Source organism: Rousettus aegyptiacus, unplaced genomic scaffold (assembly GCF_014176215.1).
Source record: "Rousettus aegyptiacus isolate mRouAeg1 unplaced genomic scaffold, mRouAeg1.p scaffold_m13_p_5, whole genome shotgun sequence".
NCBI classification, from domain to species: domain Eukaryota; kingdom Metazoa; phylum Chordata; class Mammalia; order Chiroptera; family Pteropodidae; genus Rousettus; species Rousettus aegyptiacus.
Window position 1 is genome coordinate 117,814,327 of NW_023416308.1, and position 26,158 is coordinate 117,840,484.

Below are 26,158 nucleotides of genomic sequence, written 5' to 3' on the forward strand. Positions count from 1 at the left end.
ATGGACAGACCCCGTTGGTGAAATGCTTCCCCACTAGGACATTCGGCTTCACCTGCCTCTGGGGTTTGGGCCGTTGGGTTTTCCAGTGGTGGGGTAGGTAGGGGTGGTTTGGCTGCCGAGTGCTCCCCCTGCTCCCTTCCCTCAGGCCTGGGTTGGGACTTGCTGGGGGCAGGGGGATACCCAGGGGACCCATAAGTCTACACCTTCGAGGGTCCCCCTTCCTCCACAGAGGGTCGCCAGGGAGAGTGCAGAGGAAACGGCTCTCATCTGGGGTCATGCAGAAAGCCCCAGACCACTTGGAAACTTTTCTTGGGAGGATAGTCATTCGCTCACCTGAGTGCTCTAAAACCAAACCAGCAATAAAGCCATTTGGCAATTAGCTGCTTTTGTTGCTGTTTATTTGTTGCTTCAGAGAGGGAGAGGCAGTGGGGGGCCAGGCTTGGAAGGTGACTCCTCTGTCTGGGACAGCATCAGACCCCTCCGAGCCAGTGCCCCGCACCCTGCTCTGGTGCCCCAGAGGAAGGTGGCCGCTGGGCCAGCCCTGCCGCAGCCCCTCAGCCTGCAGGTCGGGGACGGCGGCAGGTCGTGCCCAGCACTGGGTCCCAGGGCCGCTCTTCCCTTTTATTCACTTCGAGAACTGGGGTGGGGGCATGAGGGGTGGGGGGAGAAGTTTGTTTTCAATTACCTCACTGGAGTGGGACAGACTTTGTTGTTGAGTTTTTTTCCTCTTCTTTCTTTTTTCCCTTTTTTTCTTTTTCTTTTTTTTTTTTCCCCCTCCCTAAAAGAGAGAAAGAACTGGGAAAGGGGACCTGCCTGGGGTTGGGGGCAGGGGACTTCTGGGGCATCAGCAGCAGCTCTGATGAAACCTGCCTTGGAGGGGCCTTTCGAAAAGTGCTCAGGGCCTCCCTCCTCCCCCTCTCCCCCGCCCCAGGCTGAAAGCTGGAGTTTCAATGACATTCTTGGCCGGTGAGCCCAATGATCTTTGATGCCCATGCCAAGGTCAAGAAGGCAGATGCCCAGTGAGTGACTGGCACTGAGGCCAGCCAGGAGGTCCCCTAGCAGCCACCCTATCAGAGGAGGGAGCCACGAAGGGGAGGCGAGAGGGAGCGAGGAGCTGCCCGAGCCCCCCTGGTCTGCAGCCTGCTCCTCGCGGAGAGCGTCTGCACAGACAATGTGGTTTGGATTTGGCTGAGCCCCCCTCAGCACCTTATAAAGCACCTTGCTGAGTCAGGGAGAAAGCAGCCCTGCCGCAGGAGAGGAGGAGGGGGCCAGGAGTGAGAGGAGGGGGGGAGAGGGGAGCCGAGGGAGAAGGGTGGGGGCTGAGGGAAGAGGAGGGGGGAGAGAAGGGACAGGGCAGGAAAGAGGAGACACAAAGAGGCAAATGAATGGCTGGGAGCGGGAGGGCGGCGGAGGCAGGCGCGCGGGGAGGAAGAGGAGTGGACGCGGGGTGGGGGGGGGGGCCCATGTTGCCCGCCCGCCCTCGGCAAGTGCTCAAATGCTCACCGCAGGGGCCTGGAAAGCCTTCCTCTGCGGGAACCGAGGGCGGCGACTCCGAAATGGGGACCCAGGCCAGGTGGGAGCAGGGACAATTGGCTTTATACACAGCCCCTTAGCCTGATGCTCTGACCCCACGGGCTGGGGAAGCCGTGTTCCGCCTCTGCCTCTTGTCTGGACCTGCATCCCTGCCCTCTCCCCTCACTCAGGGAGGGGGCGAGCCTCTCCCCTCCCCCTCTTCCCCACTGCCAAAGGGAAAATCAACTCCATCTCCAAGCTGCCAGTGCCCCTCTGCCATGTCTGGGCAAAGGCAGCAGGCTAGGAGCTGCCAGTTGGGTTGGGATGGGGGCTGGAATAAAGACTGTGCCTTTATTCTGCCAAATCCCAAATGGGAGTGGGCTGTTGGAACTGGGGGAAGAAGGAGGAGAAGGAGGGGCCGGGGAGGACCAGCCCCTCCAGGGTTTCTGCTCGGTGGTGGGGCACAGGTGGCTGCCCTCTGATTGCCAGCTGGGGACCGCAGGAAAGTTCCTGCTCCCCTGTGGCTCTTCTGGCTGTAAGTCTGGGATTGCGGTGGGGGCAGGGCAGAGGTTAGAGGAGACACCTCCCCCTGAGCTCCAGATCCATCTGTCCCATCGTGTGTAGGCATTTCCTGAGCTCCTGCTGGGTGCTAGGCCCTGTAAAGGACCGAAGGAAGAGGAAAACACACCCCACGGCTTCAAAAATTTCACAGTCTTGTGACCAGGGACACTCGTTAAACCGTCTGGGATCAGAGGATGATGAAGGAAAGAGGGCTGTGGGCGGAGGTGGAGCTTCAGGGTGGAAATGTGGCTGGGGGGCTGCAGCGGGGCAACCACGGTGGAGGCATCGAGGGAGCCCCGGGCTCAGCCCACAGGGCTCCCCGCAGCAGGGCGAGGGCCAGGCTGGGAGTCAGGGTGCTGGGCTTCCAACTGGGCAGTCCGGTCTTGGGGTAAGCCCATCACCTCTCTGCGGGATGTTACCACCTCTGCCGTCCTCCTCACCAGCGAGCTGATGAGGAAGACATTGCTTCGCTGTCCCTTGGCCTTCTGGACTCCAGGCCCTACCATGCACACGGTGGGGTGGCAGGTAAGGCCTCAAGGCGTGTGGCTGGGTAGGGGGCAGGGCTAGCACCAGGCGGTCACTGAGCTGCCCTCCAAGGGAGGGGAGTGAGTCAGTGTTGGCTCTGGGGTGGGCTAGGGTCCTCCTCTCCCTCCCGCCTTCCCCAGGAAAGGCTCCAAAACATCTTACCCGAGGCAGCTGCAGAATTGGCATTGAAGGGGCCCTGGGCCCTGGGTGTCCTGGATTCTTGAACTAGGGAAGCTTCCCGTCTGGTCCTGTCCTGATGGGTTAGCTGGAGTGTAATGGTGGAGAAGCCCACAGAGGAGAGTAAGCATATTCACTAATTCATTCATTTGTTCGCCAAACATTCCCTGGAGTACCTACTCCTCGCCAATGGTCACGACACAGAGAGGAGCCCTAAGGGGCTTTGGGGTGGAGGGGTGGAAGCTGACCTGTGTGCAGGCAAGAGGGGCAGGGACCTGCCATGGCGACTGCCAGCCTGCTGCCACGCCTGCTGTTTCTTGGTGACATGTCACTCCTTTGAGCCTTTGGTTTAAACACACTAAGCCCTCACCACGTTTCAGGTCCTGTGCTAAGGTTTTACGTGGACAGTCTCATCTTATTCTTACGATAACCCTGTAAGATAGGAATTGTTCTTCCCCCGTTTTATACATGAGGAAACTGAGGCTTTGTAAGACGAAGCCACTCGTCTAAGGTCATAAAAGTGCTAGAACCAGGCCTGGAGGCCAGGACTGTCTGCGCTAGCCGGTTTACACTACACGCAGGTGCCAACCGGGCTTGGGGTGGGGGCACCGAGGCAGGGGACTCTTGAAAGGAGAAGAGTCTGGGTGCTGGAGCCGGTTCCTAGACAGTGGGAGTTGCCCAGCGCCCCTGGCTGTGGGCTGTCTACCCCGACACATGCTTGGTCTCTCCTGCCCGCCACCCACCACCCACCACTGATATGAATTGACAGGGTGATGCTGGGCCAGCACCCCATATGGCCCTCCTGGGTCAGTGAGCAGCACCACCCCAAGAATGTTCTAGTCCCATCAGCTAGAATTGTAGATTCGGGGAGCAGTGTGTGTGAATCATGGACTGAGCATTGCACTGGGAGTTAGAGGACCACCCGCCTGCAGAGCCAGGGTCATGGGTGCCCCTGTGCGTCCCGAGGGCCTGACTGTATGGTCCGTACGGGGCGGGGCTAGGTAGGCTCAGCGGCACCTGCCTGGGCTGCCGGTGCCGGAGGAGAGCCCCTGGGAGCCATCCCTGGGACTGGCGCCTCTCCACGGCCCCGTGCACACGCTCCAGCGTGAGTGTGCCCGCACGGGGCCACCAAGGGCAGGGGGTGAGGGGAGGCGGCCAGCGTGCCCTTTCCCTTTCTTCCAATGGGCAGGAGCCCAGAGGGCCCTGCCTCACCCTGAGCTGGCCGTGATGTCAGCGGAAACCCCGGGGCCTCCTCCTACCTCAGCAAGGGCCCTGCCCTGCCCTGCGAACCCCACCCACACCTGGACCAGCTCAGGCCTCCTGGAAGATGCCGCACCCACCTGCCTCCCTGCAAAGCTGAGAGGAACCGGGCCCTGCTGGTGGCCGCTCCCTGCCCTAGCTGGGCTCTAGCGCCCGGTCTGTAAGGATGCCCGGGTAAGGATGCCTGGGTGACGGGTGTGTGAGGAGGGCAGGGTCAGAAGGGCTGCCCCCCAGTGCTCAGCCCTTCCCCTGCCCGCCAGGAGATTCCCCCGCATTCTCCCAGGATGTTCCATGGCCCTGGCCAACCCATGCCGCGGGCTCCGTGACTCCGTCTCCCCTGGCAGAGGAGTGGGGTTACCTCTCCCTAGGCTGCGAGATCTTTATCCTGCCCTGCTGAGTCACTGCCGGCTCCTCCCGCTCAGTCCACTCCCTCCCCACCAGCTGCCCTCCCTCAGGCTTCTCAGGGCTTTCTCTAGACTGTCTGGGCTTCTTAGGGCCCAAGGGGTCAGAGGACAGACAGCACCCCCGTGGGGCCATGCCAGTGAGGCAGTGACAGGAGTCACATCTTGAGTGCTGGCCATGCCCAGCGCCAGCCTACACTGTTGGGAGAGTGATGTTTAGTGAGGCGACTGCTCTGCCTTTACCAGCTGTGTGACTTTGGGCATGTCACTTGACCCCTCTACAGCTCAGTTTTGTCTTGCCTAAAACAGGGGTCATGAAAACAGTTCTTTCCTCAGAATAAGGGATGATCGAGTTAATAGAAGTCAAATCTCTGGCACGATCACTCGATAAATAGCTCTGTCATCTGCCCCTCATGCCCCATTCCCCCGCCTCTCCTGGCGATGCCCCTTCGCCAGCCCCCGTGGCTATATGTCTGCACCTTCTCTGTTCTTTTGACTCTGCCTCCCTGACGCCTGTCCCTACCACTCCAACTCTGACTCCCCACGCAGGACGACTCTTGACTTGGCAGCCCAGACAGCCTCCGGAGGAGCGCGGGAGCAGGAAGAAGGGCGACACTCAGGTCTCAGTGAGCTCAGAAGGGGCGAGGCGCGCCGACCGACCTGGCTGCGCTGGCTGCCGGCCCCGTTCTGGGCTGTCTTTCTGCAAGATGTGGGTGGTTTGGGTCTCTGAGGAGCTCAGCCCTCCTGGTCCCAGGGATACCTTTCTGAGGTCAGCTTGTAGTCCTCGACAGAGTGCTCTGAGCACACATCAGTTTCAGCCACTGATTGCACCAACATTTGTTAAACGAAACAGACTCAAGAACTCAAGGCATGTGAAGGCCTGTGGCGTGGAGAAAGGAGAGGTCAGAGGTAAGACTCGGAGCGGGGCTGGGAGAATTTGAGTGCAAAAAGGGGACAGCCACACCTGGCCTGGAACTGGTAGCGGGGCCGGGGAGCAGCTGGCACGCAGACCCGTGGGGTCCCGCCATCTCCCAAAGCTTTCAGTATGGACCTATAGAGACCCTCGGCTGCCAGCCAGGGGCTCGCGGTCTCCTGGGACAGAGGGCAAGATGGCTCCAGAGCCTCTCTGCTCCTAATTAGTGGTCTCCTCCCCGCCCTGTCCCCAGTTCCCTGAAGATTCTCCCCCCACCCCCGCCCCCTCCTACTGTAATAAGTCCATCTCGGCCCCTCTCTCCTCGGGCCCTAGCACGGCAGTGGGCACCCAGCTGGGACCCAGGGCGCTTGCTTGCCCTCCCCGAGGCTGACTAGCCTGGCGCTGTTCTGGGAGCGGGGACTGCACACGGTGTCTGTCTCCCTCTGCTGGTCCCTTAGGGGACAGCCTGGCCAGGACTCCCCCGGTGGTGGTGGTGCTGTTGTCTCCCCAAACAACGAATGGTGAATGCTGGGGGTACTGAGAAAAGGGCCCGTGTCGGGCTGAGCTCCCGCCTGCAGGAACACTGCACTGCCTCCTGGGGTCCCTGCGGCCCAAAGCCCGTCTCCGACCGGGCCCCAAGGATGCTCTTAGGGAGGCCGGGTCTTCGCCCCGAGGCCTTCCCCACAGGCCAGCTGGCCCCAAACAGCCTCCTTCCCCTGCTAACCCATGAATGGAGCTGTCATCCACGGATTTATCTAAACCTTTTGTGAAGCTATTTATGTTCCCAGCCGAGACCACATCTTGGGGTAATGAGTTCCATCGGTGTCCTCCCCCGCTGGGTGAAGCACGCCGCCTTTGATTTGTCCTAAACTTACCTCACTTGCACTCCAAGGGGGTCTTGTAACTCTGGCGTGCCAGGTTTTGGTGAACAAGCCCGAGCTTTCCCGTTCCCATCCCCACTGTGGGTTTTAAACATTCCATCCCATCTCCGCCCCGCCCCGCCCCCGCCACCTCCCACCCCGCGGACTAGAAAGACGGGGTCTCATCTGTACACCGCGCCTGGTAGTGAGGGCACAGCCGCCGCCTCACGCCGGCATCCGGCGGCTTGTGAGGACAGAAGGACCCACATTCTCCTCACGAGGCAGAGGGCGCCGAGGGCCCGAAATCACACACGGCAGCAGCCACACCTCCTCCCGCCCAAGTCCTCCAAGGGCCCTTCAGTCCCTGGCCTCCGGGCTGTTTCTCTGTGACATTTCTCTGGGGGGGGGACTCTCCCCACTTCCTAGTGGGGATTCACCCTGGCTTCATCCACAATGGAGACTTATTTTGTTCTTAGTTCTGCCCCTAGAACTGTGGGGGTGCGCTCGAGATGGCGGTGGTAAGACACGGCGACCATCATCACAGCAACACTGGCGGCGTGTGCTGAGCGCTCCACACACTTTGACTAACAGCCCTTCCAGGTGGGGACCATTAGTGCCCCTCTCCCAACGTATGGCTGAGGAAACCGAGGCTCAGAGAATACAAGCAACGCGTCCATTTGCACGTAACCTGGAAGTGATGGAGCCAGGATTCAGACCTAGGCAGGCCGGTACCTAGAACCCCACTGTCCACCTCAACAGTCTGGGTCCCGGTTTTGAAAGCTCTCGGAATCCTGTGCTCTTCAGTCGTTCAGCATGATTGCCAAACCACTGCTACGTGCCGGGCTTGCTCTGGCTACTGGGAGCCACGCCGGCAAGCGAGAAAGGCCTGGGCAGGGCTTGCCTATGGGCGCTGCTGGCCCCCAGCGTGCCACCAACAGTTATGGTGGGCAAGTGCTGCCCCGCCAGCCCGGCACCCTCACTCTCTTGGTTACCCGAGAGTAACCCAGCAGGCTTCGATCGGGGTTGCGACCCCGGCCGCCCCTTCCAGTCTGTCTCTCCAGCAGAGTGGAAGCCCAGCGGCGCAGGGATGTGTGTCCTGCTCTTTCTCACACTTAGAAAAGCATCTCTAGTATGTGCTGAATAAACGGATTACAGAGCTATAGGGATTCCTACGACTTCAAATCAAACCCGTTGGGCGAGACATGGTGAAGAAATTTCCCAGCAGATAATTATTTTAAAAGTCTGAAATGGCAACCACCTTCCTCTGTCCCATATCTGGCCCCCACGCACATTCACACATACATATGTACTTATAAGAATCTGGGGTTTGAAAGGATCCTGAGAAAGCATCTCATCCAAACCCCTCATTTTTTAAGGAGGAAACTGAGGGCCAGAGAAGGGCCTTGATTTGCTTGAGGCTGTCTGTGAGTAGGATGGAAGCCCCCCGCCCAGGCCTCCTGACTTCTGGCACAGACCCCACATTGTCTTCGGGTCCCTGTGCCCACACCCTGCCAACGCACAGGGTTCCCGACAGCTTTGAGCCCCTCGTGCCCACGTGCCTCCTCCCTCTGGACGTAAGCGGCTCTACTGGCCATGCCAGCTGCAAGCCTGGAGAGGCTGCTCCGCCTCCGACTGGAGAGCTCCCTCCGGCCCCACAGCCCTGGGAGACAGGACAGCCAACTGCAGCTCCCCTCTAGCGCTGTGGCCAGATGAGTGGCACTAGGAAGCCAGAGGGACCTCAGTGAGCATCTCATGCCACCAACAGCCACAGAGACATGGAGAGATTTGCACAGTCACACAGTAAGTCCATGTTGAAGTGCAGACTAGAAACTCAGGCCTCCTACGCCCAGCTCTAGGCTTCTTTCTGGCATCTGTGTCCTTCAGGAGTGGGTGTGACCTTTGGTGTGTGTGTGTGTGTCCACGTGCGCGTGCAAGAGAGAGAGAGAGAGAGACAGAGAGAGACTGAAGGACTCATTAAAAGTCCTAAAGAGTTTATCTCCCTCTCGCTAGGGCCTTCCTCCAAAGACTTCAAGGCCACAGGATCCTATAGCCCCAAAGCGGCCAGGAGCAGATATGACTGACGATTCACAGCTTCCCCTCCCAGCCTTTGAGGGAGCTCTGTCTCATTCCAGTTGGGCTGCTCAGGTACATACTAGCAGGGAAGACGACTGCTAACTGAATGCACACACGTGTGGAATAACGTTGAGTTGTGCTAAGTGCTGTGGATAACCCAGAGTAAGGGCTTAGCTAGAGAGTAGGGGGGATGAGGAGCAAAGAAGGCCTACTGAGGATGGGCAACTGAAGCTGAGCCCCAGGAAGAGAAGGAGCCAGCGTGTGAGAAGAGGGAAGAGCATTCCAGGGGGTGAGGACAGCCCGGGGAGAGACCCCAAGGCGTAAAAGGATGTGATGGTTTCGGAGAACTGACAGGCCGGCTGGCTGCAGAGAAAGGCTGGAGACAGGTGGAGAGGTGGCTGGGGCCAGCTCTTGCAGGTTCAGGCTAAGGAGTGTGGATTTGATGGCAGGTGTCGTACTTGGCAAACACTGGAGGATCTAAATAAGGGAGAGACGTGACACAATGGATATTTTAGGAAGGTCATGTTGGTGCTATCTAAAAGCGGACTGGAGGAGACAGGCTGGAGGTCGGGAACCACTCAGCTCCTACAGTTGCCCAGGTGAGACATGATGATGGCCTGAACCAGGATGATGGCCTTAGAGATGGAAGAAGAAGCAAAGTTGCCATCCGTTGGGAGGTAGAGCGGTCAGGGCTTGCGGAAGAACTGCAGTATGTGGGGTAAGGGGAAAGTGGGGGTCATAGATGACTCCCAGTTTACTGAGATACTTAGGTAGAGGTGGTACCCTTTACGCTGATCTCCCTGGAAGGCAAGAATAACCTCCCCTACTGCTCTAAGGAAGCCTGGTGAGGGAGGGGAGCTGGAGACAAGGAGAGACAACATGGCCAGAATTGCAGGCCAGAAGCTGGAGGGCAAGGGCCCCGCAGACATGGTCTCCTCACTGTGGACAGTACCAGGTGGGCAAGGCCAGGCCCATCCTAAAGGAACTCGGGGATGCCCAGAGCCTTTCAAAGCACCACAGAACCTTGGTGCTGAGGGGAGCTAGAGGTCAGAGAGTTCCCTTCATGTTACGCACCAGCCGGAGGCCTCAGGCCAAGGGCAGACCACCCTGGCTGATGAAACCTCTCCTTTTGCACGCTGCAGGGTGTTTTTTTAAATGGCCACATAAGCAAGTTTCTACCCTCGTAAAAACGTTCCCAATGTTTCTCATTACTGCCGCTCGCATTTGGCAGCCGCCCCCTCTCCGCGAGGCTCACGGACCTACTTCCCTCTCCACCGGGAAAACCCCACACAACGCTGAGCCTTTTCTCTCGCTTCCCCCTGCTAGGTACACCCTTCCATCCCTTTCTGCCAGGAGAATCTTGTGTTCTTCAATGCTCAAGGAAGAATCCTCGAACCCAGAACGAACTGCCACCTCCCGCCCCGGGATCGCCGCGGCTGCTTTCGTCTCTTTTTAGTGCCGGCGCCTGCTTCTTAGTGTCCGAATCCCCGGCCCGGATTGGGCGCGACAATCTTGTTTCGACCCCGTACGCCCGACAAGACACCCTGGAAGTCCGTACTAAATTAGGGACTCAGGCGGGCTCCCCAGCACCCGGCGCCGCGGGGCCCCGTCCCCTCTGCGCGCCTCGCGCTCGGGTGCGCAGCCGCCGTGGGTCCCGCCGAGCAGCCGGGATCCCGAGCGCCGCGGAGGGGCCGGGTGGGCCCCGCGGCTCAGAGGCGACGAACCAGGCCTGCGCCAGACGCTCCCGGCTCACGTGACCAGGCCCCGCCCAACGGGGCCCGTCACGTGACTGCTGCGCCCGTGAGCGTTTTTCTCACGTGACGGAGGCGCGGGTGTGTGGACCAATGAGGGGGCGGGGGCGGGGCTGCTGGGGGCGCCGCGCGCGAACGGGTCTGGGGCATCCGCGGCCCGGGAGACCTGGAGGTTAGCCGCGAGCCGGGGCCCAGTTGGCGTCCCGCTGCGGGCCAGCCGCCAGTCTCAGCCTGGGCGCAGGCCAGGCCCCGCCTGGGTGCTGGGGCACCATGAAGTGTCTGGTCACGGGCGGCAATGTGAAAGGTGAGTTGGGGCTGGCCGGGCGGTGGGGCGGGGGTACGTGGGACAGCCCAAAGCGCCAGCCTAACCCGATGCTCCTTTCCCCTCAGTGCTGGGCAGGGCCGTCCACTCTCTATCCCGTATTGGGGACGAGCTCTACCTGGAGCCACTGGACGACGGGGTAAGGGGTTGGGATACGTGGGTGGGCGGGTGGCATTCCAATAGGGACCCGAACCTGGGCTTGAGTCTGCCCTGCACCGGGCAGGATGACCGAGGACAGATTTGTCTGCTGAGTTTCACTGTCCATCCCCCAGTGCTGGGGTGTCAGTCTGGGTCCTGTCATCTTCCTAGGCCTGTGTGTGAATTGAGAGCAGTTACTCTCCCTGAAGTGTGGGGTGACAGGTGGGGGTGACTAGGGGAAACGGCAGAGTGCTGACGGTGGCGTCGGGCCCCTAGCGGTGGGAGCAGTGCGGAGGCCAGCCCAGGGGAGGCTTCACGGAGAAGGGATAGTGCAGGACGTGAGGGCAAGTGTGCGAGCAAGAGCGGCCCAACGGGCCTGGCCTGGCGCTGCCCCTGACCACATCCCTCTCCCCGCTTTTCCTGGCCCAGCTCTCTCTCCGGACCGTGAATTCCTCCCGCTCTGCCTATGCCTGCTTCCTCTTTGCCCCGCTCTTCTTCCAGCTGTACCAGGCGGCCAGCCCTGGGCAGGACCCTCTGCGCTGTAAGATCCTGATGAAGGTGAGGCCCTCCCCTCGGCCGCGGCATCGCAGCCGTCCGGGGACCTCCTCCACCAGCACTGTGCCTGGTCTGGGCCACCAGTCATGCTCACTGGGGAGAGCCGCGTGCGGGAGCGGCCGGGTGCGCGGTGCAGTGGGGGCATAGCGAGGACGTCTGCAGAGGGGAATGACACGTGTGGAGAGGGTCATGGATCCTGCCAGGAACCTGGAGAGAGTGGTGACACTCAGAAAGGTCTTTCAAGGCATTCCACATGGGGAACAGCGTGAACAAAGGCCTAGAAGTGTGTAAATGTCCCATAGAGTGTGGGAGCCCTTTCGTGGTCTGACAGTGCTGGGCGCGTGATGGGCCAGGGCCCACAGAGTTCGGACGTGAGAGCTGGTTGGTTGGTGGAGGCGCAGGGCTGGCCTGATTCGTTTCCTCTACTCAGTCGTTCCTGTCCGTCTTCCGCTCACTGGCGATGCTGGAGAAGACCGTGGAGAAATGCTGCATCTCCCTGGGTGGCAGGAGCAGCCTCCTGGTGATCCAGCTGCACTGCAAATACGGTGACTGGGCAGCTGGCCAGCCAAGGGGTTCCTGGGGTGTGGGGCGAAGGTCGGCAAGGCCCACTGAGACCCTCTCTGCCCATGCCAGGGGTGAGGAAGACTCACAACCTGTCCTTCCAGGACTGCGAGTCCCTGCAGGCTGTCTTTGACCCAGCCTCGTGCCCCCACGTGCTCCGGGCCCCAGCAAAGTAAGTATTAAATTACTAGGGCCCAAAAGCTGAGCCCTGGATCATTGTCCTCCTCCTTGGGTGCCTCAAGGGTCACTTTAAGAAGGCACTTCTACCATTTCCCCTACAGGGTTTCTGTGAACCTCAGCGTTCACCCAGCCCAGTTTGCTCTCAAGTTGTTGTCTGGCTCTTTAAGGGCTGAGGCTGAGTGGGGGAGGAGAGTGGGGTGCCTGTATTGTCCACCCTGAGAGGCTGCCTTCATATTCTAGCTAGTCGCATCCATTCTGACTTCTCTTCTAGGGAGCAGGTATCTGGCCTAAGCAGCCTTGCAGGTCCGTCTTTAAGCTCAAAGCTCTTCTTTGGCTTGATCATGCTTCTGGGGACGTTCCCCATTTAAGGGCGGCCTCTCTTCCTCCCTGCCCAGGCTCTAGCCTTCAGGAGTCCCCAGGCCAAGGCAGGAGACTGGTGAGATCGTTGTCCAGGAGTGCTGCCTGACCCAGCAGCTGTGGGGCTGGAGCCATGCTGGGCAGTCTGAGCATCCAGGGGCTGTGCCCGGCCCGGGACATGGGGACTCCTCCAGTGGAGGCGCAGGTCCCTGGAGAAGCCAGCGCAGAGAAGAATGGCTTTTCTCCTGCCCCTGCTGGATGCTCTTGGCATTCAAATAGCCAAGGTCTTGTTCATTTCTTTTGGTACCACAGGACTTGGTATCCCGAAGGTCCCTTTGGGTGCCGACGGTCTGATTTTTTGAGTTCTGTTGATAGTGCTGCTCAGGTCTCCTTTGCGTAGAGAAAGAGAGAAGGCCATCCATCACCTCTGATCCGAATTTTAAGGCTCGCTCTTTGTAGTTTTTTTTAAATGAACAATTGTTTTTCATTTTCTTACAAAATTTCAGATACATGTGAAAACAGATACTAGCTCGTCCCAATTGTCTTGAGGCAAATTCTAGATGTTATTTCATTTGTAAATATGTATCACCACGTATCCCTAGAAGACAAGGCTTTAAGGGCTCTTTCTGAAAGCCGAGTTTCTAGGGGCAGTATGGGCGTGGTTCCCACTCTTGGATGGGCAGGTGCTGCCAGCCCAGTTTAGTCCAGTGCAAACTGCATCCTTCCTGCTGCCTTCTCTGGACTTGGCGCTTATCGCCCCATCCCCTGCAGTGGACTCTCCACGGCCACTGGGGAGCTTCTGATGGGGCAGGGACTGTGTCTTGCTCACTGCCTCCTTCCTGGGGCATGTTAGGTGCGGGCTATGGCAGTTCCCTTTCAGTGCTGGTGTGTGTAACTGCCCTGCCTCAGGTCCTCTGAGAGCAAAGCCACTGTGCCTTGGGAATAATGCTGTGCCCTCCCCACAGGCTTCTGGGAGAGGCCGTTCTGCCCTTCCCCCCCGCACTGGCTGAAGTGACTCTGGGCATTGGCCGTGGCCGCAGGGTCATTCTGCGCAGCTACCAGGAGGAGGAGGCAGGTGAGGGGGCTGGACATGGCCTGGGACGGGCACCGCACTGGGGCGGGAGAGGGTGGGACCCATGGGCCCAGGTGTCTCCTGCTCCTGCCCCCGCAGACAGCACTGTCAAAGCCATGATGACTGAGATAAGCATCGGGGAGGAGGATTTCCAGCAGTTGCAAGCCCAAGAAGGGGTGGCCATCACTTTCTGCCTTAAAGAATTCCGGGTGAGTTCCTTCCCGTGCCCTCACTGCCCGGCGCTCCCCGCCTCACCCTTCCTGCCCCTCCCGTGCCCTCACTGCCCGGCCCAGGGCCTCACTGCTCTGCCTCTCCTTCCCAGGGGCTCCTAAGCTTCGCCGAGTCAGCAAACCTGCCTCTTAGCATTCATTTCGATGCTCCAGGCAGGTAATTTTCCAGTCTCAGGACGGGGAGGGGGAGGGCTGTGGGATTCCAGGAGCCCAAGGGCCCTGACCTTGTCCGGGACCCACCACCTGCCCAGGCCAGCCATCTTTGCTATTAAGGACTCTCTGCTGGACGGCCACTTTGTCCTGGCCACACTCTTGGAGCCGTCCCCACACTCCCCGGAGCTCCGCCAGCCAGCCCCTCCGCTCCAGGCTCCCAGGTGAGGGTTCCTACCAGCCCACTCCTCCTCACCTCTGTGTACCCTGGCCTGGGCCTGCTGCTTCCAGCTTCCTACCTCCTCCCTTCTCCCAGCACAGACACTTCGTGTAAGGCCCCAGGCTCCACAGTGCTCACAGCTTCCAGCCCCACAGGCTCAGCCTTCCTGGTCAGCTGTGCTTAGAGATCCCCCCCACCCAGGGAGTATTCCCCAAGGTCCGGCTGGCTTCCTTCTCTGGCCGAGGCCTCCCCTCTGAGCCTCCTCCCAGGACAAGGAGGGAAAGGGGGCTGCTGGAGGCAGGGAGCTGCCTGGGGTGGGGGAAGCAGGTGGGTTGGGGAGGACGGGCCCAGTGTAGTTGAAGCAAAGGAAGTTTGGTCTGGCCCCCCGCCCAGCAGGTCCCTGGGCCTTAGTGCTTTCCAGTTCCTGTCCCCTGGGAAGGTGGGGGCTTGGGCCTCAGGTGGCCCAGTTCACAGGACTTGCTGCTCCCCTCCCCCTGTTAAGCTAAACTGGCCCCCAGGATGCCTCCCTCAGGCCCCTACCTGAACTCTAATTAAAGGATTCCAGGCCCACCCCCTCCAGGAAGCCGACACTTAACCCTTACATCCTCTCTTCCCCAACCAAAGCAGGAAGTAATAAAACTAAGAGATCACCAGTGGCCACGCCCCCAGCTCCCCCCTCCCGCCCTCCGAGGTGGGCTCTGCCTCTGCAGTCTTCTTTCCGTTTCTTGCTGACACCATCTCTACCTATAGCACACCCCACCCAGACGACTTTGCCAATGACGACATTGACTCTTACATGATCGCCATGGAAACCACTGTGGCCAGTGAAGGCTCACGGACACTCCCCTCCATCTCCCTCTCACCTGGCCTCCAGCCCCCCTGTAACTGTGGCCCCAACTCAGAGGAGGAAAACGAAGCTGAGCCCAGTGCAGTGCCTGGGACACCCCCACCCAAGAAGGTAGGGGCCGAGGTGGAGGCAGGGGTCGGGCGGCCGGGACGGAGCAGCCTCCGTAACTCGCTGCCGCCCGTTCCAGTTCCGTTCGCTGTTCTTCGGCTCCGTCCTGGCCGCGGCACACTCCCCCCAGGGCCCCAGCCCCGTGCTAGCTGAAGACAGCGAGGGCGAAGGCTGAACTGAGGACCTCGTCCGTGTCCAGAGGCCACGGACTCGCAGAAGCCACAGCTGCCCCCTTCTCCCAGTGCCAGCCAGGGGCGGGTGGCAAGAGCTGGCACCGGGCGTGACGTGAGCTGACTGGTCCCGCTGTCCCCAGGCCCCATCTGACCATTGGTTCTATCACCTCACCCCAATCCCCAACCAATCATGTCTGTTTCCAAGCTTGGGGCTGAGGGAGGGCCGCCTGATAGGAGGTCCCTGACCTTTTCCTCCATGTGGCCGGAGCTGGACACGTGTCTTCCCCAAGAAAAAAAAAATCACAGTGGGGCTGCTGGCCCCTTTCAGTTCATCTCTGCCAATCATGACTGTCCCTCAAATTCTAGGCACACCTCTGAGATCCCTATGGCCGGCACAGACTGTTAACTCTTGCTTTCTCAATTCTCTGGTCTTGGCTTGGAATTCTAGGTGCCCCACGTGGACCTTAATGTGTGGCTGGGGTTGCCCTGGCTGAGGCCTCGTGCCCAGTGAGCCTGCCTTCCCCAGTAGCTCTGGGCAGAAGGATGCCAGGCTGTGTTTGAGACAAGGGAGACAGGCCAGGGCGAGAATCCAGATTTGACCTTTATTCAAGAGACCAGATGGGTTGCCCAGGATCTGGCTGCCAGCCCTGAGGCCAAGCAAGGCTGGAGACCCACAATCTGGCCCTGCTTTGCCCTGAGCTGCGGCCTCAGCCCCAGGATCCTGCTTGTAGCCACCGGGGCACAGGCAGAGGGAGCCCTGGGGGATTGGATGCTGCTGATTCATTAAAAAAAAAAAAAAATACACCAAGCCTGTGTTCCCTTGATAAGCAGGCTGAGGGGGCCAGCACAACCCCCCACAGCTGCGTGGTTTCTGTACAGTCCACCATCTGGGGCAGAGGGTGGGCACATGGAGGCTATTTCTTGGCTTTGGCGGAGTTGCGGGGCGGGGTGATGGGCCGGCCGCCAGGGTTCAGGCCACTGAACTGCCCGTATTTCCCCTTGTTCTTGTCGGCGGGTTTTAGGATCTAAAAGAGACAAAACTAGTCAGGCTCTTGAGGCGGAGCCAACGGGGCCACCCGCCCCTGGCTTCCCCTTGCAGCCCTCACCTGGAAGGAGCACATCAGTGTCTCGTCCACACTCATCATGGCGCCTGCGTTGTCAAACTCGCCACAGTAGTTGGGAGCTGAGAAGAGTGTCACCAGCTGCCGCTTGGCAAAGAACTCGTAGCCATCTTCTACCACCTGGACAAGGATGGGGCAGTTAGTTCAGTGGGTGCTGGCTGCCCAGGCCCTGCTCCCACCCAGACCAGAGCTGCCAGCCCACCTGGTGCGCCCGGCAGATGAGGTCCAAGTCGTGCTTGTGCAGGAACTTGGCCACCACCTCGGCCCCAAAAGTAAAGGAGACACCACGGTCGTTCTCGCCCCAGCCCTGCACGTCCTTGTCAGGGTCAGACCACAGCAGGTCACATAACAACCCCTGGTCAGGCACATCAGTGGGCCGCATGATACGCCGAATCTGTTCCATGGATTGCAGGTCCGGGGACAGGCCTGGGGGCACAGGGGGCAAGTCACTTCTTCAGACAAGCCTCAAGAACCCACCCCCGTCCAGAAATCCTTGGCCAATCAGCCTCTGCCTCCCCATACCCTGACCCCGCAGCACTCTCCGGAACCCCTGGGAACCCAGGCAGGCAGAACTCCCGGCTGTCTGCCCCAAGTCCTTGCCCACCAGGCGCTCAATGCTCCCTAGAAAAGGGGGACTGCATGCAAATTCCATGCCCGACGCCGGAGCCACAACTGGGAAGAGTGCAGCCTGACAGCTGGGAGTAGGGGGACATCCTGCAATTAGTGACGTCCGTGTCCAGACCCCAGGGAGATCTGTTCCAAACGACTGGGAACACATCCTCCAGCTAACAGCTTCGCTCCAAGGCCCCCAGGGATGTGGCCAGGCTCTTCCTGAAGAGACCCTCAGCTGGTGCCCCCAGCCGCCCTCACCTCCGTGGCAGCAGAAGATCTTCTCATCCACGATGGCAGCGATGGGCAGGCAGTTGAAGCAGTCAGTGAAGGTTTTCCACAGTTTAATGTTGTAGCGTCTCTTGCCTGCCCAGAGGAGGGAGATGGCTCGTGAGGCTCTCCCACCCCACCCTCCACCTGGGTCTCTGCCTGTTAGGGCCTCCCGGACTCAACTAGAAGAGCCTGGAGGGCAAGAAGGGCCCCCCTCCCACTGCCTGCCGGCCTTCCAGGAGGAATGCTAAAGCAGCCGAGTCCACCGAACCCCTGAGTTCTCATCTAGAACAACATCAGGGTTGGTAGAACAGGGCCAGGCCAAGTCCAGCTCTGGTTTATCTCAGCTTCTGGCCAGCACAGTCCAGTCCAGTCCACATAAGCATCCTAAGTGCTTAAGTAACGGATGTATTAGAGGAAGTGTCACCAGACAGGGCCCTGCATTAGAATATGGTCAGCCCCTCAGTCAGCAACCACTCTCCTGACCACCAGGCCCCATGGCCAGAGTCTAGCAGGTACCTGTCAGATGCGGAGGCCCCTACCACCAAGCCAACAGGGGGGGCCCACCGAATAGAGGGAAGAGCGCTCTCTCCAGCTAGGGCAGCCCAGGCACGCAGCCGACTCACACTCATCGTAGAAGCCATAGATGCGGTTGATGCTGGCACACTCATGGTTCCCACGGAGCAGGAAGAAGTTCTCAGGGTACTTGATCTTATAGGCCAGCAGCAGACAGATGGTCTCCAGCGACTGCTTGCCTCGGTCCACATAGTCCCCCAGAAAGAGGTAGTTGCTTTCCGGAGGGAAGCCGCCATACTCGAACAGCCGCAGAAGGTCATAGTACTGGCCATGGATGTCACCTGTGACCCAGGGAACCAGGTCAGCACTAGGTTCAGGGTCTAGCCTTGAACCCTGGGCTAGGGTTGGGCTGGACAAGAGAGGAGGAATCCATGGATTTGCGGTGGGGGGCGCGGGGGGAGGGGTGTGTGTGATGACACCTTCGGGGATTAAAAGGGCCTGAGCAGGGGTCTCACCGCAGATCTTGAGGGGTGCCTCCAGCTCCAGAAGAATGGGTTGGCTCAGGAAAATCTCCCGGGATTTAAGACACAGACCACGGATTTCGTTCTCTGTCAGCTGTACATTCTTTCCAGGCCGGGAGCCCTGCACTGGGGGCGGAGTGGGGTGTCAGGACCCGGGTCCCTCAGGCAGGAGGAGGGTGGGTGCCACGGGTGCCCCACGGGCACTCCTGGGGGCGCCTGGACTCCTGGGCTCCTCCTGGCTGGGGGCAGCTGTTGCTGGTTCCGTCCCGGGACCCCAACTACCCTCAAGGCGCTCGAGGGGACTGCTGTGCGCAAGGTCTGCCACCCAAAACCCCACAGCGCAGGCCCCCTTCCCCGGGGGGCTAGGCTTCTCAGGTTTTGCTCTCACCCCGAGCCAGGCCAACCCGTGCGCCCCTGGCCCAGCAGAGGGGGCTGCTCCCCATGCCCAAGCATCCCCAGACCCCCTCCCAGGCTCGCTGCGACTTGGGGGGGCGGCAGCGGCCGCGGGACCTCGCGGCCCGTCCCCGCCCAGTCTAAGCTGGCCTGGGAGGGGCAAGTCCGCCCGCGCGCCACTTCCGGGCCAGGCCGGGGGTTAGGGCACAGCGGGCGCCCACCTCCCCCGCCCTAGCCGACCTTCGAGCAGGCGCCCGATGATAGAGTCCAGGTTGAGCTTCTCGCTGTCGGTCATGGCGGCTCTGCCGCTCCGGCCCAGTAGCTCCGGGCCCGCTCCTCCCTCCCGCCCTCCGATGCCTCCTTCCGGCCTGGCGCTCCTTCCGCCCGCCCCGGCCCGCCGCCCCGCCTTCTCCGCAGCCCGCCCCGCCCCAGTCCGGTCGCTCCCCGAGCCCGCTGCCCCAGATCTCTAGCGCCCCCGCTGGACGCCATGCGCAGCAGCCGCGGCGCCCCTGGGGGCGGGGCCTCAGTGACGGGGCGGGGCTTGACGTACCTGGGGCGGGGCCTGGTCGGTGGGCGGGGCTTTATAGGGTGAGGTAGAGTCTGGTTCCGCCCCTGAGGAATCACCCAGCCCCTTTTGGAGGCTATGGGGCCGGAAGTACTGTGGAAGTTGTTTTTCTCTTTCAGAGGCTGCACAGCCCTTCCCACCTGGTACGAACACGTTGATAATCGTTTCTCCAAACTCTGCGATCAAGTTCACTAAGTGCAGAAAAGGAAACAGGCTCAGAGAAAGCAAACGATCGGTCCAAGACCCAGCCGAGAATCTGAGAATCTCTACCTCCTGAGTCTCTGTGGTCCCCCAGGCGGACGACCAGACCCAAGTGGCTGACCCAGAACTCCGATCCCATTTTGGCTCACACTTCCTTTGGTGCAATCTAAATTAGTATTTTCTTAAGAGTCACCTCATTGCCTTTTGAGTAACATAATGCTGCATTGTATACACATTCGAAGTATTACTTTGTAAAAAGCAAACATTCAATAAACCATAATTCTCATTGGAATCCTCAATTGAGTGTTTTACATACCACTATCCTCAAAATTAGAGGCAGCCTGGCCTCCATCACACCCAGCGCAGGAACACAAGCCTGCAGCCACCTAGGCTGTGGGGGGAGGAGCCCATGGCCCAGGGGCACTGGGGCAGGCCGGAAGAGCCTTGGAGAGGAAAGGGTGACCCCCCCACACACACTGGGGAGGGGCCCCCCAGTGGTTTGCTGAAGCTGTGGCTGAGGAGGAAGTGAGAGGAGGAGGTGAGGTGCAGCAGGGAGGTAAGCTGGGCTGGTGGGGACAGGGGCTGGGCCTGGGGCTGGGCCTGGGGCTGGGCCTGGGTCCGGGTCCTTGCATACAGGCCTAGCTTTTCTGCCACTTCAGGGGCCTAACCCCTCACCAGTAGAAGAGGGGACAGAAGGGGCTTGGTGAGGTACCCTGAAACCTACTGCCTCCAACACCACGGCCAGGTCCTGGGGCTAGGGACGGCTGGATGGGAGCCCAGGCCCCAGGCTGGCCAGGAGCTGCGTCTCACATCTCACATGGCGGTTGTCTCTACATTTTGCAGTCTGTTCCATCAAGGGTCTGGGGCACCATGGCCCAGGCCCTGGGCGAGGACCTGGTGCAGCCTAGTGAACTGCAGGATGACTCCAGTTCCTTGGGGTCTGACTCAGAACTGAGTGGGCCCTGCCCATATCGCCAGGCTGATCGCTATGGCTTCATTGGGGGCAGCTCAGCAGAGCTGGGGTAAGTGGGGAAGGAACAGGAGATGGGCGGGGTGGGGCAGGGTACCAGGATTGAGGGTAGGGGCTGAGAGCTGAATTCTCAGCCTCCCCTTCCCAGAGTGAGGGCCAAGGGTCCTGGGAAAGTCAGGGACTCAGCCAATGTCACCCATCCTCAGGCTCCATCCAGGTAGAGCCTTAAGGCTGGCATGGCTGAGGCAGGGTGTCCTTATCTGTCTCTTACCCCCAACCTCCGAGGGTTTGCACTTGCCCTTGGAACCGAACACCTTCCCCTTTTAATCTCTGGCCCAGAATCCCAAATCCAAATCATGGTACCCACACCCCTCCTTCCACCCGCCCTCTTTCCCAATATACAAACAAGATAACAAGAGACACGAAGGAACTTGCCTGAGGTCACACAGTGATCAGAGACCGAACCGGAGTCAAACTCTGGACTCCCGGTCTCTAGTTCAGGGCCCTGTCTGTCCAGCTTCCCTTATGAGTTGTCTACACTGTGTCCCTATCCTGGGGCCAGCCAACCAGCCCCTCCCCCAGCACACACCTACACACCCCTTTCAGTCTTTCCTGCTTCCGCCCACATCAGAGCCACATCCTTTCCTGTTCCCATGACAACCACTGGCAACACTTGGGTGACAGGTCACCCCCCAGGGGCTCACCATGTTGCATGAGGGCGGATAGATGTGGCCTGTAGGTAACAGCCATCCACTGCCTGGATGTCTGTTCCCTGTCCTCCCAGGCGGGGTTACCCTCCTGCAGACCTTATCCGCCAACGGGAGATGAAGTGGGTGGAGATGACTTCACACTGGGAGAAAACCATGTCTCGACGGTACAAGAAGGTGAGGGGTGCGTGGCCCCACCCAGCCCTGGCAAAATTTGCCCCTCCTATGTCCCATTACCTCCTTCCTTTTCTCCCTACCCCTCCCCCCCCTCCAAAGTGGCCCTTGCCCAATAATAAGTCGTGTTCGGTGCCTGCCAACAAGAGCAGGGGAGGCTGGCCCAGTTGGCCTAATGGGACCGACCCCTTGGCCTCACCCACAGGTAAAGATGCAGTGCCGGAAAGGCATCCCCTCAGCCCTGCGTGCCCGGTGCTGGCCCCTGCTCTGCGGAGCCCATGTGTGTCAGAAGAACAGCCCTGGTACCTATCAGGTAAAAGAGTTGGCCAGGGTCCCGCCTCCCCTTCCCAGAGCCCCTGGCCACTCTGAGCCCTTACACCTACCTTCCTGCCTACCCACAGGAACTGGCTGAGGCCCCAGGAGAACCGCAGTGGATGGAGACCATTGGCAGGGACCTACACCGCCAGTTCCCTCTGCACGAGATGTTTGTGTCACCCCAGGGTCATGGGTACGAGGCCAGTGATGCCCAGGGACTCCCAGCCTCACAACCTCCTGGGCGTTTCCGCCCAGCTCCCCGCCCCAACTTTATGCTTTTGCATCTCAAGGGAGCCTGAAAGGCTGGGAATGGGGAGGGCTGGGCAGAGGCTACCGGAGGGTAGGGAAGGGATGCCAGATGACTGGCCCCTAATGGGGTCTTTTGGCACAGGCAGCAGGGGCTCCTGCAAATACTCAAGGCCTACACCCTGTACCGGCCCGAACAGGGCTACTGCCAGGCCCAGGGCCCTGTGGCTGCCGTGCTACTTATGCATCTGCCCCCTGAGGTGAGTGCCCTCAACCTGTTCTAGGGACCTGAGACTCTGACCCTTCAGTCCCAGTGACCCGTGACTCCCAATCCCAGGGACTTTGAATTCAGGTGCCTGGGACCCTTGACCCCCAACCTTAGTGACCCAGGGACCTAGTAATTCTGTACCCCGGACCCGTGATCCCTTAACTTCAGGAACTCTGGCCTCAAGGAACTGGGATCCTTGACTCCCAGACCCTGTCCTAGTGACCCAGAGCCTCATGACTGCCGTCCTCAGTGACCTTCAAGCCCAACGACCTCGACTCCTGGAACCTGGGCCCCTTTACCCTTGCCCCAGCCATCTAAGAGTCTAGGCATTTTCACCTTGACGTCACGACTCCTGATTCTGAACCCTGTGACCAGGATCCCTGACCCAATGACCCCAAGAACCCAGGAATTGAACTATGGGATCTTCCCAACCCTTCACCAGTGAGCCTCAATTCTGTGACTCTCAAATTCAACACCCTGAGTCCTGTGACCTCCAACCCCCTAAACCCGTGGGGCACAGGGAGGCTTTTGGTAAGAGCGCCCCCTAGTACCGAGTCCAGGCTCCTGGCTCCTGAAGTACCACAGATGACAGACGGTGTCCAGGCCCTCCACTGCACCCCTTGCCCCCGCCTTGTGGTCCACCTTTGTGGCCCCTCCACAGTTGGCACTCACGGCTTGTGCCCTGTCCCTAGGAAGCCTTCTGGTGCCTGGTGCAAATATGCGAGCTTTATCTGCCGGGCTACTACGGGCCCCACATGGTGAGAGTCTGGGATGGGATCGGAGGGCATGGGGGAGGGGCCGGGGACTGAGAGGGGTAGAGCCTGGGTTTGGGAGTGGAGGTCTGATGGCCACGGCCACAGGAAGCTGTGCAGCTGGACGCCGAGGTGTTCATGGCCCTACTGCGGCGGCTGCTCCCGCGTGTGCACAAGCACCTGCAGCAGGTGGGCGTCGGGCCCCTGCTCTACCTGCCCGAGTGGTTCCTGTGCCTCTTTGCCCGCTCCCTGCCCTTCCCCACGGTGCTGCGTGTCTGGGACGCCTTTCTCAGTGAGGGTAAGTGGCGGCCGCCGGGCGGGCGGGGGCGGGGCAGGTCGGGAGCCTTGGGGTGCTCGGGACGCACACGGAATGAGCCAGACAGCTGTTCTTCCCCACCCGTCACTGCCAGTCCTGGCCCCGGGTCTGGATGCTGCAGGGTGCCGGGGTGTGCTGAGGGTGATGGCACCCTGCTGGCCCTGGGGAAACAGCCCAGCCCTAGGCCACACACCAACTGTGTAATGAATGGTGGTCCCTGCTGCTTGCGACGAGACCACCGAAGGGAGGTCAGCCTCTGCCTGGGGGCAGGATGGGGCCAGGGCGTCTCCCCCAAGGTAGATGAGGCAGGAGCTGGGGCGATCACAGCAGGGCTGGGGCTCGGGGTCCACCGGAGTGGGGATGTGGCCAACGGTAGAGGCCCTGATCCCACAGCCCACGGGTACTTGATGAGCACCTGCTGGTGCCAGGTGCTGCTCTGGACACTTGGGCCTCCAGAGTGAGTGGACCTACATTCTGGTGGGAGTGTCAGTAAACAAATTAACAAGATATTTATAGATTGTCACAAGTGCCATGAAGAAAATAAAGCGAGGCATGTGACCAGCTGCAGAAAGAAATTGCTCCTTTTAAAGATACTTGTCTTGTGGCCGCTTCGTGGAGGAGGCAAACTGGCAGGAGGCTGGGGCAGGACACTCTTCACAGGGTCCACACTGCAGATGACTTGGGCGGGGGGGTGGGCATGAAGAGAGGTGGATGCCTCGGCCAGCCCAAGGGTGAGGGAGTCAGGGCAGGGGTGAGCTGGACTCTGGGTCTTTAGGGCTCTGCCTCGGTTTTCGCATCAGGAACCCGCCTGCATTCTGTTCTACGTGGGTTGTCCGGCAGTTGCACCTGAAAAATAGTAGAAATCAATCAGTACGTTTATTGAACACCTGCTATGTGCCCAGGTGGCTCCAGGCTAGCTTAGAGGTCTGGCTGTGGGTGTCCAAGTTGCCATCTATGGGTCACCTCCTCTCCAGCCTCAGACCTCCAGGGCGGGTAGGGCCAGGGACCTTTCAGTGTGGCTGAGCTATCCTTGTCATCTCCACTGAGGACGACCCCTGCCACAGGCTCCCTTTCATAAAGATAACAGTAATAGTCACTATCATCCCTTTACAAGTCCAAGTTGTCACTAGGGCTTGCTGGTTCCCTTCCTGCTCTTCTCAGCAGACTGAGGCTTCCTGGGAGGGATTCTGAGGCTCCGGGGATGGCCCAGGGTCACACCTGTGTGCTAGCGTGTGTGTACGTGCACACGTGCACGGTGCTCTTGGCTTAGGGTGAGCAGCTCTGGCTAGAATCTCTCTGGAATCATAAGGGCACAGATCCAAGCTGGAAGGGCCTTAATGGTCACCCCCAGCCCTTTCTTGTAGGGATGAGGAGTTGAAGCCCAGAGAGAGAAGGCTTGGCATGAGGTGGTCAGCCGCCCTTGGCTCCTGGCAGGCTGCTCTGCCCAGAAGTGTCTGTGGCTGCCGAGACATACTCGCCAGTCCCCCTAAATGGCACGTCTCGCCTCAGCCCTTGCTCCTAGCCTGTGCTGTGGCTGCAGAGTTACAGGAGGGGGGAAAGAGTCTGGCCAAGAAGGCGGGCTCAGGCACAGAACTGAGGAGGGCCGGGGCTGTTCCCCACTGAGTGAGCCTCTGACCCGCAGGTGTGAAGGTGTTATTCCGTGTGGGGCTGACCCTGGTGCGCCTGGCGCTGGGCACCACGGAACAGCGCCTGGCCTGCCCGGGGCTCCTGGAGACGCTGGGTGCCCTGCGAGCCATCCCCCCTACCCAGCTGCAAGAGGAGAGCTTCATGTCCCAGGTAGGTGCCCCTTGCCCATCCTCCTCTGCTGCACAGCTGAGGAAACTGAGTCCCAGACCCAGAAGTCAGAGTGAGAACTGGTACTCAGTTCCTGTCCTCTGAGCGGCAGAGAATGTGAAAACCCCGGGCCTCAAGTGGCTTTCTATGGCTCCCTTAGCGCGTCTGTCAACCCCTCAGCCCTCAGTCACTTCCTGGGGCTGCGTGCTGCCTGCCCTGTGGGGACCTCACCATTTCCTGCCCTCCCCCAGTCCAGGCAAACTCAGTACCAACCGCTCCCCACAGGTGCACAGCGTGGCCCTGTCCGAGCAGGACCTGCAGCGGGAGATCAAGGCCCAGCTAGCCCGGCTGTCGGAGTCGAAGTCCGGGCCACTGCCACAGCCGAAGGCCCGCCTGGCTGGGGCCCAGGCCATCTTTGAGGCCCAGCAGCTCGCAGGGGTGCGGGGAGGCACCAGACCCGAGGTGCCCCGCATTGTGGTGCAGCCCCCCGAGGAGCCCAGGCCACCTCGGCGGAAGCCCCAGACCCGAGGCAAGACTTTCCATGGGCTCCTCACTCGGTCCAAGGGTCCCCCTATTGAGGGCCCCACCAGGTCCCATCGAACCTCCACCTCCTTCCTGGACACCCGATTCTGAAGGTCCCACTTTCGCGGATACAGTGCCCCTTCACCCCAGTTGCCTGAACGGCTGACGCCAGCCTCATGAACGGGCACCGCACTTTACAGCCGGGATTTGGTGACTCAGCTCCCTGCCCACTGTCCACCGAGCGTGTAAATGAGCCGCAAGGCGTTGGCTTGAAATAAATGATAAAAGATTTATTTAAAGGTCTTAGGGTTTGCAAGCTGGAAACATGACTACGCGATACCCAGACCGTCCCAAGGAAGAAAGAGCAGCTGAGGATTTTTATAATAAAAAGCACATTCGTGAGAAGCATCAGTCCTGCGTTCTCAGGCTCCCAGTTGATTGGGGATGGTAACAGTCCAGATGTCAGGCGGTCTGGACACGTGAACATTCTTTCCTAAGTTCTTCATTTTTTCCTAAGTCCTATCTATAGGAATTTATAAGTCTCCAGGCATTGACGCACAACTGAAAAGTTCAAAAGTTTAAGTCCTTGGTCTAGTTAAAGTAAAATACAATCATTTCCTCATGCTTAAGCCCATTTGGTCTGAACCGACTGTGCCAACGGACTCCACTTGCGTTAGCTTAGCTATACCGACTTCACCTTTTCTTCACTCATTCTGTGTTGGGCCCGCGATGAAAGAAGGCCAAAGCGTGGGGTTTCGGGGGCCCAGGCCCGCCAGCCGCCCACAGAGCTGTCTTGGTGCCTGGGCCCTTGCAAGCACGGGAGCAGCGTCTAGGGAGTGTGGGGGTGCGGGCGGCCGGCTGAGCTGGGGGCCGCGAAGGACTCCTGGGGAGGTCTGGAATAAAGGCTGACCGAGCTGAAGCCTGGCTGGAGTCGGACCGCCTGGCCTCCACC

General features: G+C 60.0%; 3 protein-coding genes and 1 long non-coding RNA gene across 14 annotated transcripts; 3 read left to right on the plus strand and 1 right to left on the minus strand.

The window, feature by feature from the left end:
* The first annotated feature begins 1,447 nt into the window (after positions 1 to 1,447).
* On the plus strand, positions 1,448 to 10,102 carry LOC118602783. 2 transcript variants are annotated; one of them, XR_004950764.1, is made up of 5 exons: positions 3,895 to 4,209; positions 4,986 to 5,345; positions 6,686 to 8,009; positions 8,220 to 8,354; positions 8,732 to 10,102. It is a non-coding gene; the product is annotated as an uncharacterized LOC118602783 (long non-coding RNA). The 2 variants fall into 2 exon arrangements; XR_004950763.1 differs by lacking the exon at positions 3,895 to 4,209 and adding an exon at positions 1,448 to 2,598 and having other exon boundaries at positions 8,220 to 10,102.
* A 45-nt stretch (positions 10,103 to 10,147) lies between these two features.
* On the plus strand, positions 10,148 to 15,746 carry RAD9A (RAD9 checkpoint clamp component A). Of its 5 annotated transcripts, none has more exons than XM_036220280.1 (11): positions 10,149 to 10,337; positions 10,424 to 10,494; positions 10,923 to 11,051; positions 11,479 to 11,593; positions 11,682 to 11,781; positions 13,112 to 13,221; positions 13,318 to 13,427; positions 13,541 to 13,605; positions 13,700 to 13,822; positions 14,554 to 14,776; positions 14,853 to 15,746. In XM_036220280.1, the coding sequence occupies exons 1-11, from the start codon at positions 10,304 to 10,306 to the stop codon at positions 14,946 to 14,948; spliced, it is 1,176 nt and encodes a 391-aa protein (XP_036076173.1). In that variant the 5' UTR covers positions 10,149 to 10,303; the 3' UTR covers positions 14,949 to 15,746. The 5 variants fall into 5 exon arrangements, with proteins under 5 accessions (XP_015987891.2, XP_036076175.1, XP_036076173.1 ...); XM_016132414.2 differs by having other exon boundaries at positions 10,151 to 10,337; positions 14,569 to 14,776; XM_016132405.2 differs by having other exon boundaries at positions 10,148 to 10,337; positions 14,569 to 15,746.
* On the minus strand, positions 15,530 to 18,758 carry PPP1CA (protein phosphatase 1 catalytic subunit alpha). 2 transcript variants are annotated; one of them, XM_016132427.2, is made up of 7 exons: positions 18,617 to 18,758; positions 17,978 to 18,109; positions 17,573 to 17,803; positions 16,938 to 17,042; positions 16,270 to 16,493; positions 16,053 to 16,187; positions 15,530 to 15,971 (listed from the first exon to the last, which is right to left on the minus strand). In XM_016132427.2, exons 1-7 carry the CDS (start codon positions 18,669 to 18,671, stop codon positions 15,861 to 15,863), a joined length of 993 nt encoding a protein of 330 aa, XP_015987913.1. In that variant the 5' UTR covers positions 18,672 to 18,758; the 3' UTR covers positions 15,530 to 15,860. The 2 variants fall into 2 exon arrangements, with proteins under 2 accessions (XP_015987913.1, XP_036076176.1); XM_036220283.1 differs by lacking the exon at positions 18,617 to 18,758 and adding an exon at positions 18,372 to 18,485.
* An 885-nt stretch (positions 18,759 to 19,643) lies between these two features.
* On the plus strand, positions 19,644 to 25,499 carry TBC1D10C (TBC1 domain family member 10C). Of its 5 annotated transcripts, none has more exons than XM_036220917.1 (10): positions 19,644 to 19,698; positions 19,986 to 20,164; positions 20,897 to 20,996; positions 21,199 to 21,306; positions 21,395 to 21,501; positions 21,700 to 21,814; positions 22,515 to 22,580; positions 22,683 to 22,872; positions 24,533 to 24,687; positions 24,970 to 25,499. In XM_036220917.1, exons 2-10 carry the CDS (start codon positions 20,013 to 20,015, stop codon positions 25,315 to 25,317), a joined length of 1,341 nt encoding a protein of 446 aa, XP_036076810.1. In that variant the 5' UTR covers positions 19,644 to 19,698; positions 19,986 to 20,012; the 3' UTR covers positions 25,318 to 25,499. The 5 variants fall into 5 exon arrangements, with proteins under 5 accessions (XP_036076810.1, XP_036076812.1, XP_036076813.1 ...); XM_036220919.1 differs by having other exon boundaries at positions 19,644 to 19,680; XM_036220918.1 differs by lacking the exon at positions 19,644 to 19,698 and adding an exon at positions 19,734 to 19,887.
* Positions 25,500 to 26,158: the final 659 nt, after the last annotated feature.

What these genes read in the sequence shown, in the direction of transcription:
- RAD9A (XM_016132405.2), top strand. Translation starts at nt 10,304, where the DNA reads ATGAAGTGTCTGGTCACGGGCGGCAATGTGAAAG. An exon ending in CACGGGCGGCAATGTGAAAG is followed by an intron (nt 10,338 to 10,423) that starts GTGAGTTGGGGC and finishes CTTTCCCCTCAG; the next exon opens with TGCTGGGCAGGGCCGTCCAC. An exon ending in TGGAGCCACTGGACGACGGG is followed by an intron (nt 10,495 to 10,922) that starts GTAAGGGGTTGG and finishes TTCCTGGCCCAG; the next exon opens with CTCTCTCTCCGGACCGTGAA.
- PPP1CA (XM_016132427.2), bottom strand. Translation starts at nt 18,671, where the DNA reads ATGACCGACAGCGAGAAGCTCAACCTGGACTCTATCATCGGGCGCCTG. An exon ending in CATCGGGCGCCTGCTCGAAG is followed by an intron (nt 18,110 to 18,616) that starts GTCGGCTAGGGC and finishes CTCCGCCCCCAG; the next exon opens with TGCAGGGCTCCCGGCCTGGA. An exon ending in CACTGATGTGCTCCTTCCAG is followed by an intron (nt 15,972 to 16,052) that starts GTGAGGGCTGCA and finishes TGTCTCTTTTAG; the next exon opens with ATCCTAAAACCCGCCGACAA.
- TBC1D10C (XM_036220916.1), top strand. Translation starts at nt 19,911, where the DNA reads ATGGGAGCCCAGGCCCCAGGCTGGCCAGGAGCTGCGTCTCACATCTCA. An exon ending in GGCAGCTCAGCAGAGCTGGG is followed by an intron (nt 20,165 to 20,896) that starts GTAAGTGGGGAA and finishes CTGTCCTCCCAG; the next exon opens with GCGGGGTTACCCTCCTGCAG. An exon ending in TGTCTCGACGGTACAAGAAG is followed by an intron (nt 20,997 to 21,198) that starts GTGAGGGGTGCG and finishes CCTCACCCACAG; the next exon opens with GTAAAGATGCAGTGCCGGAA.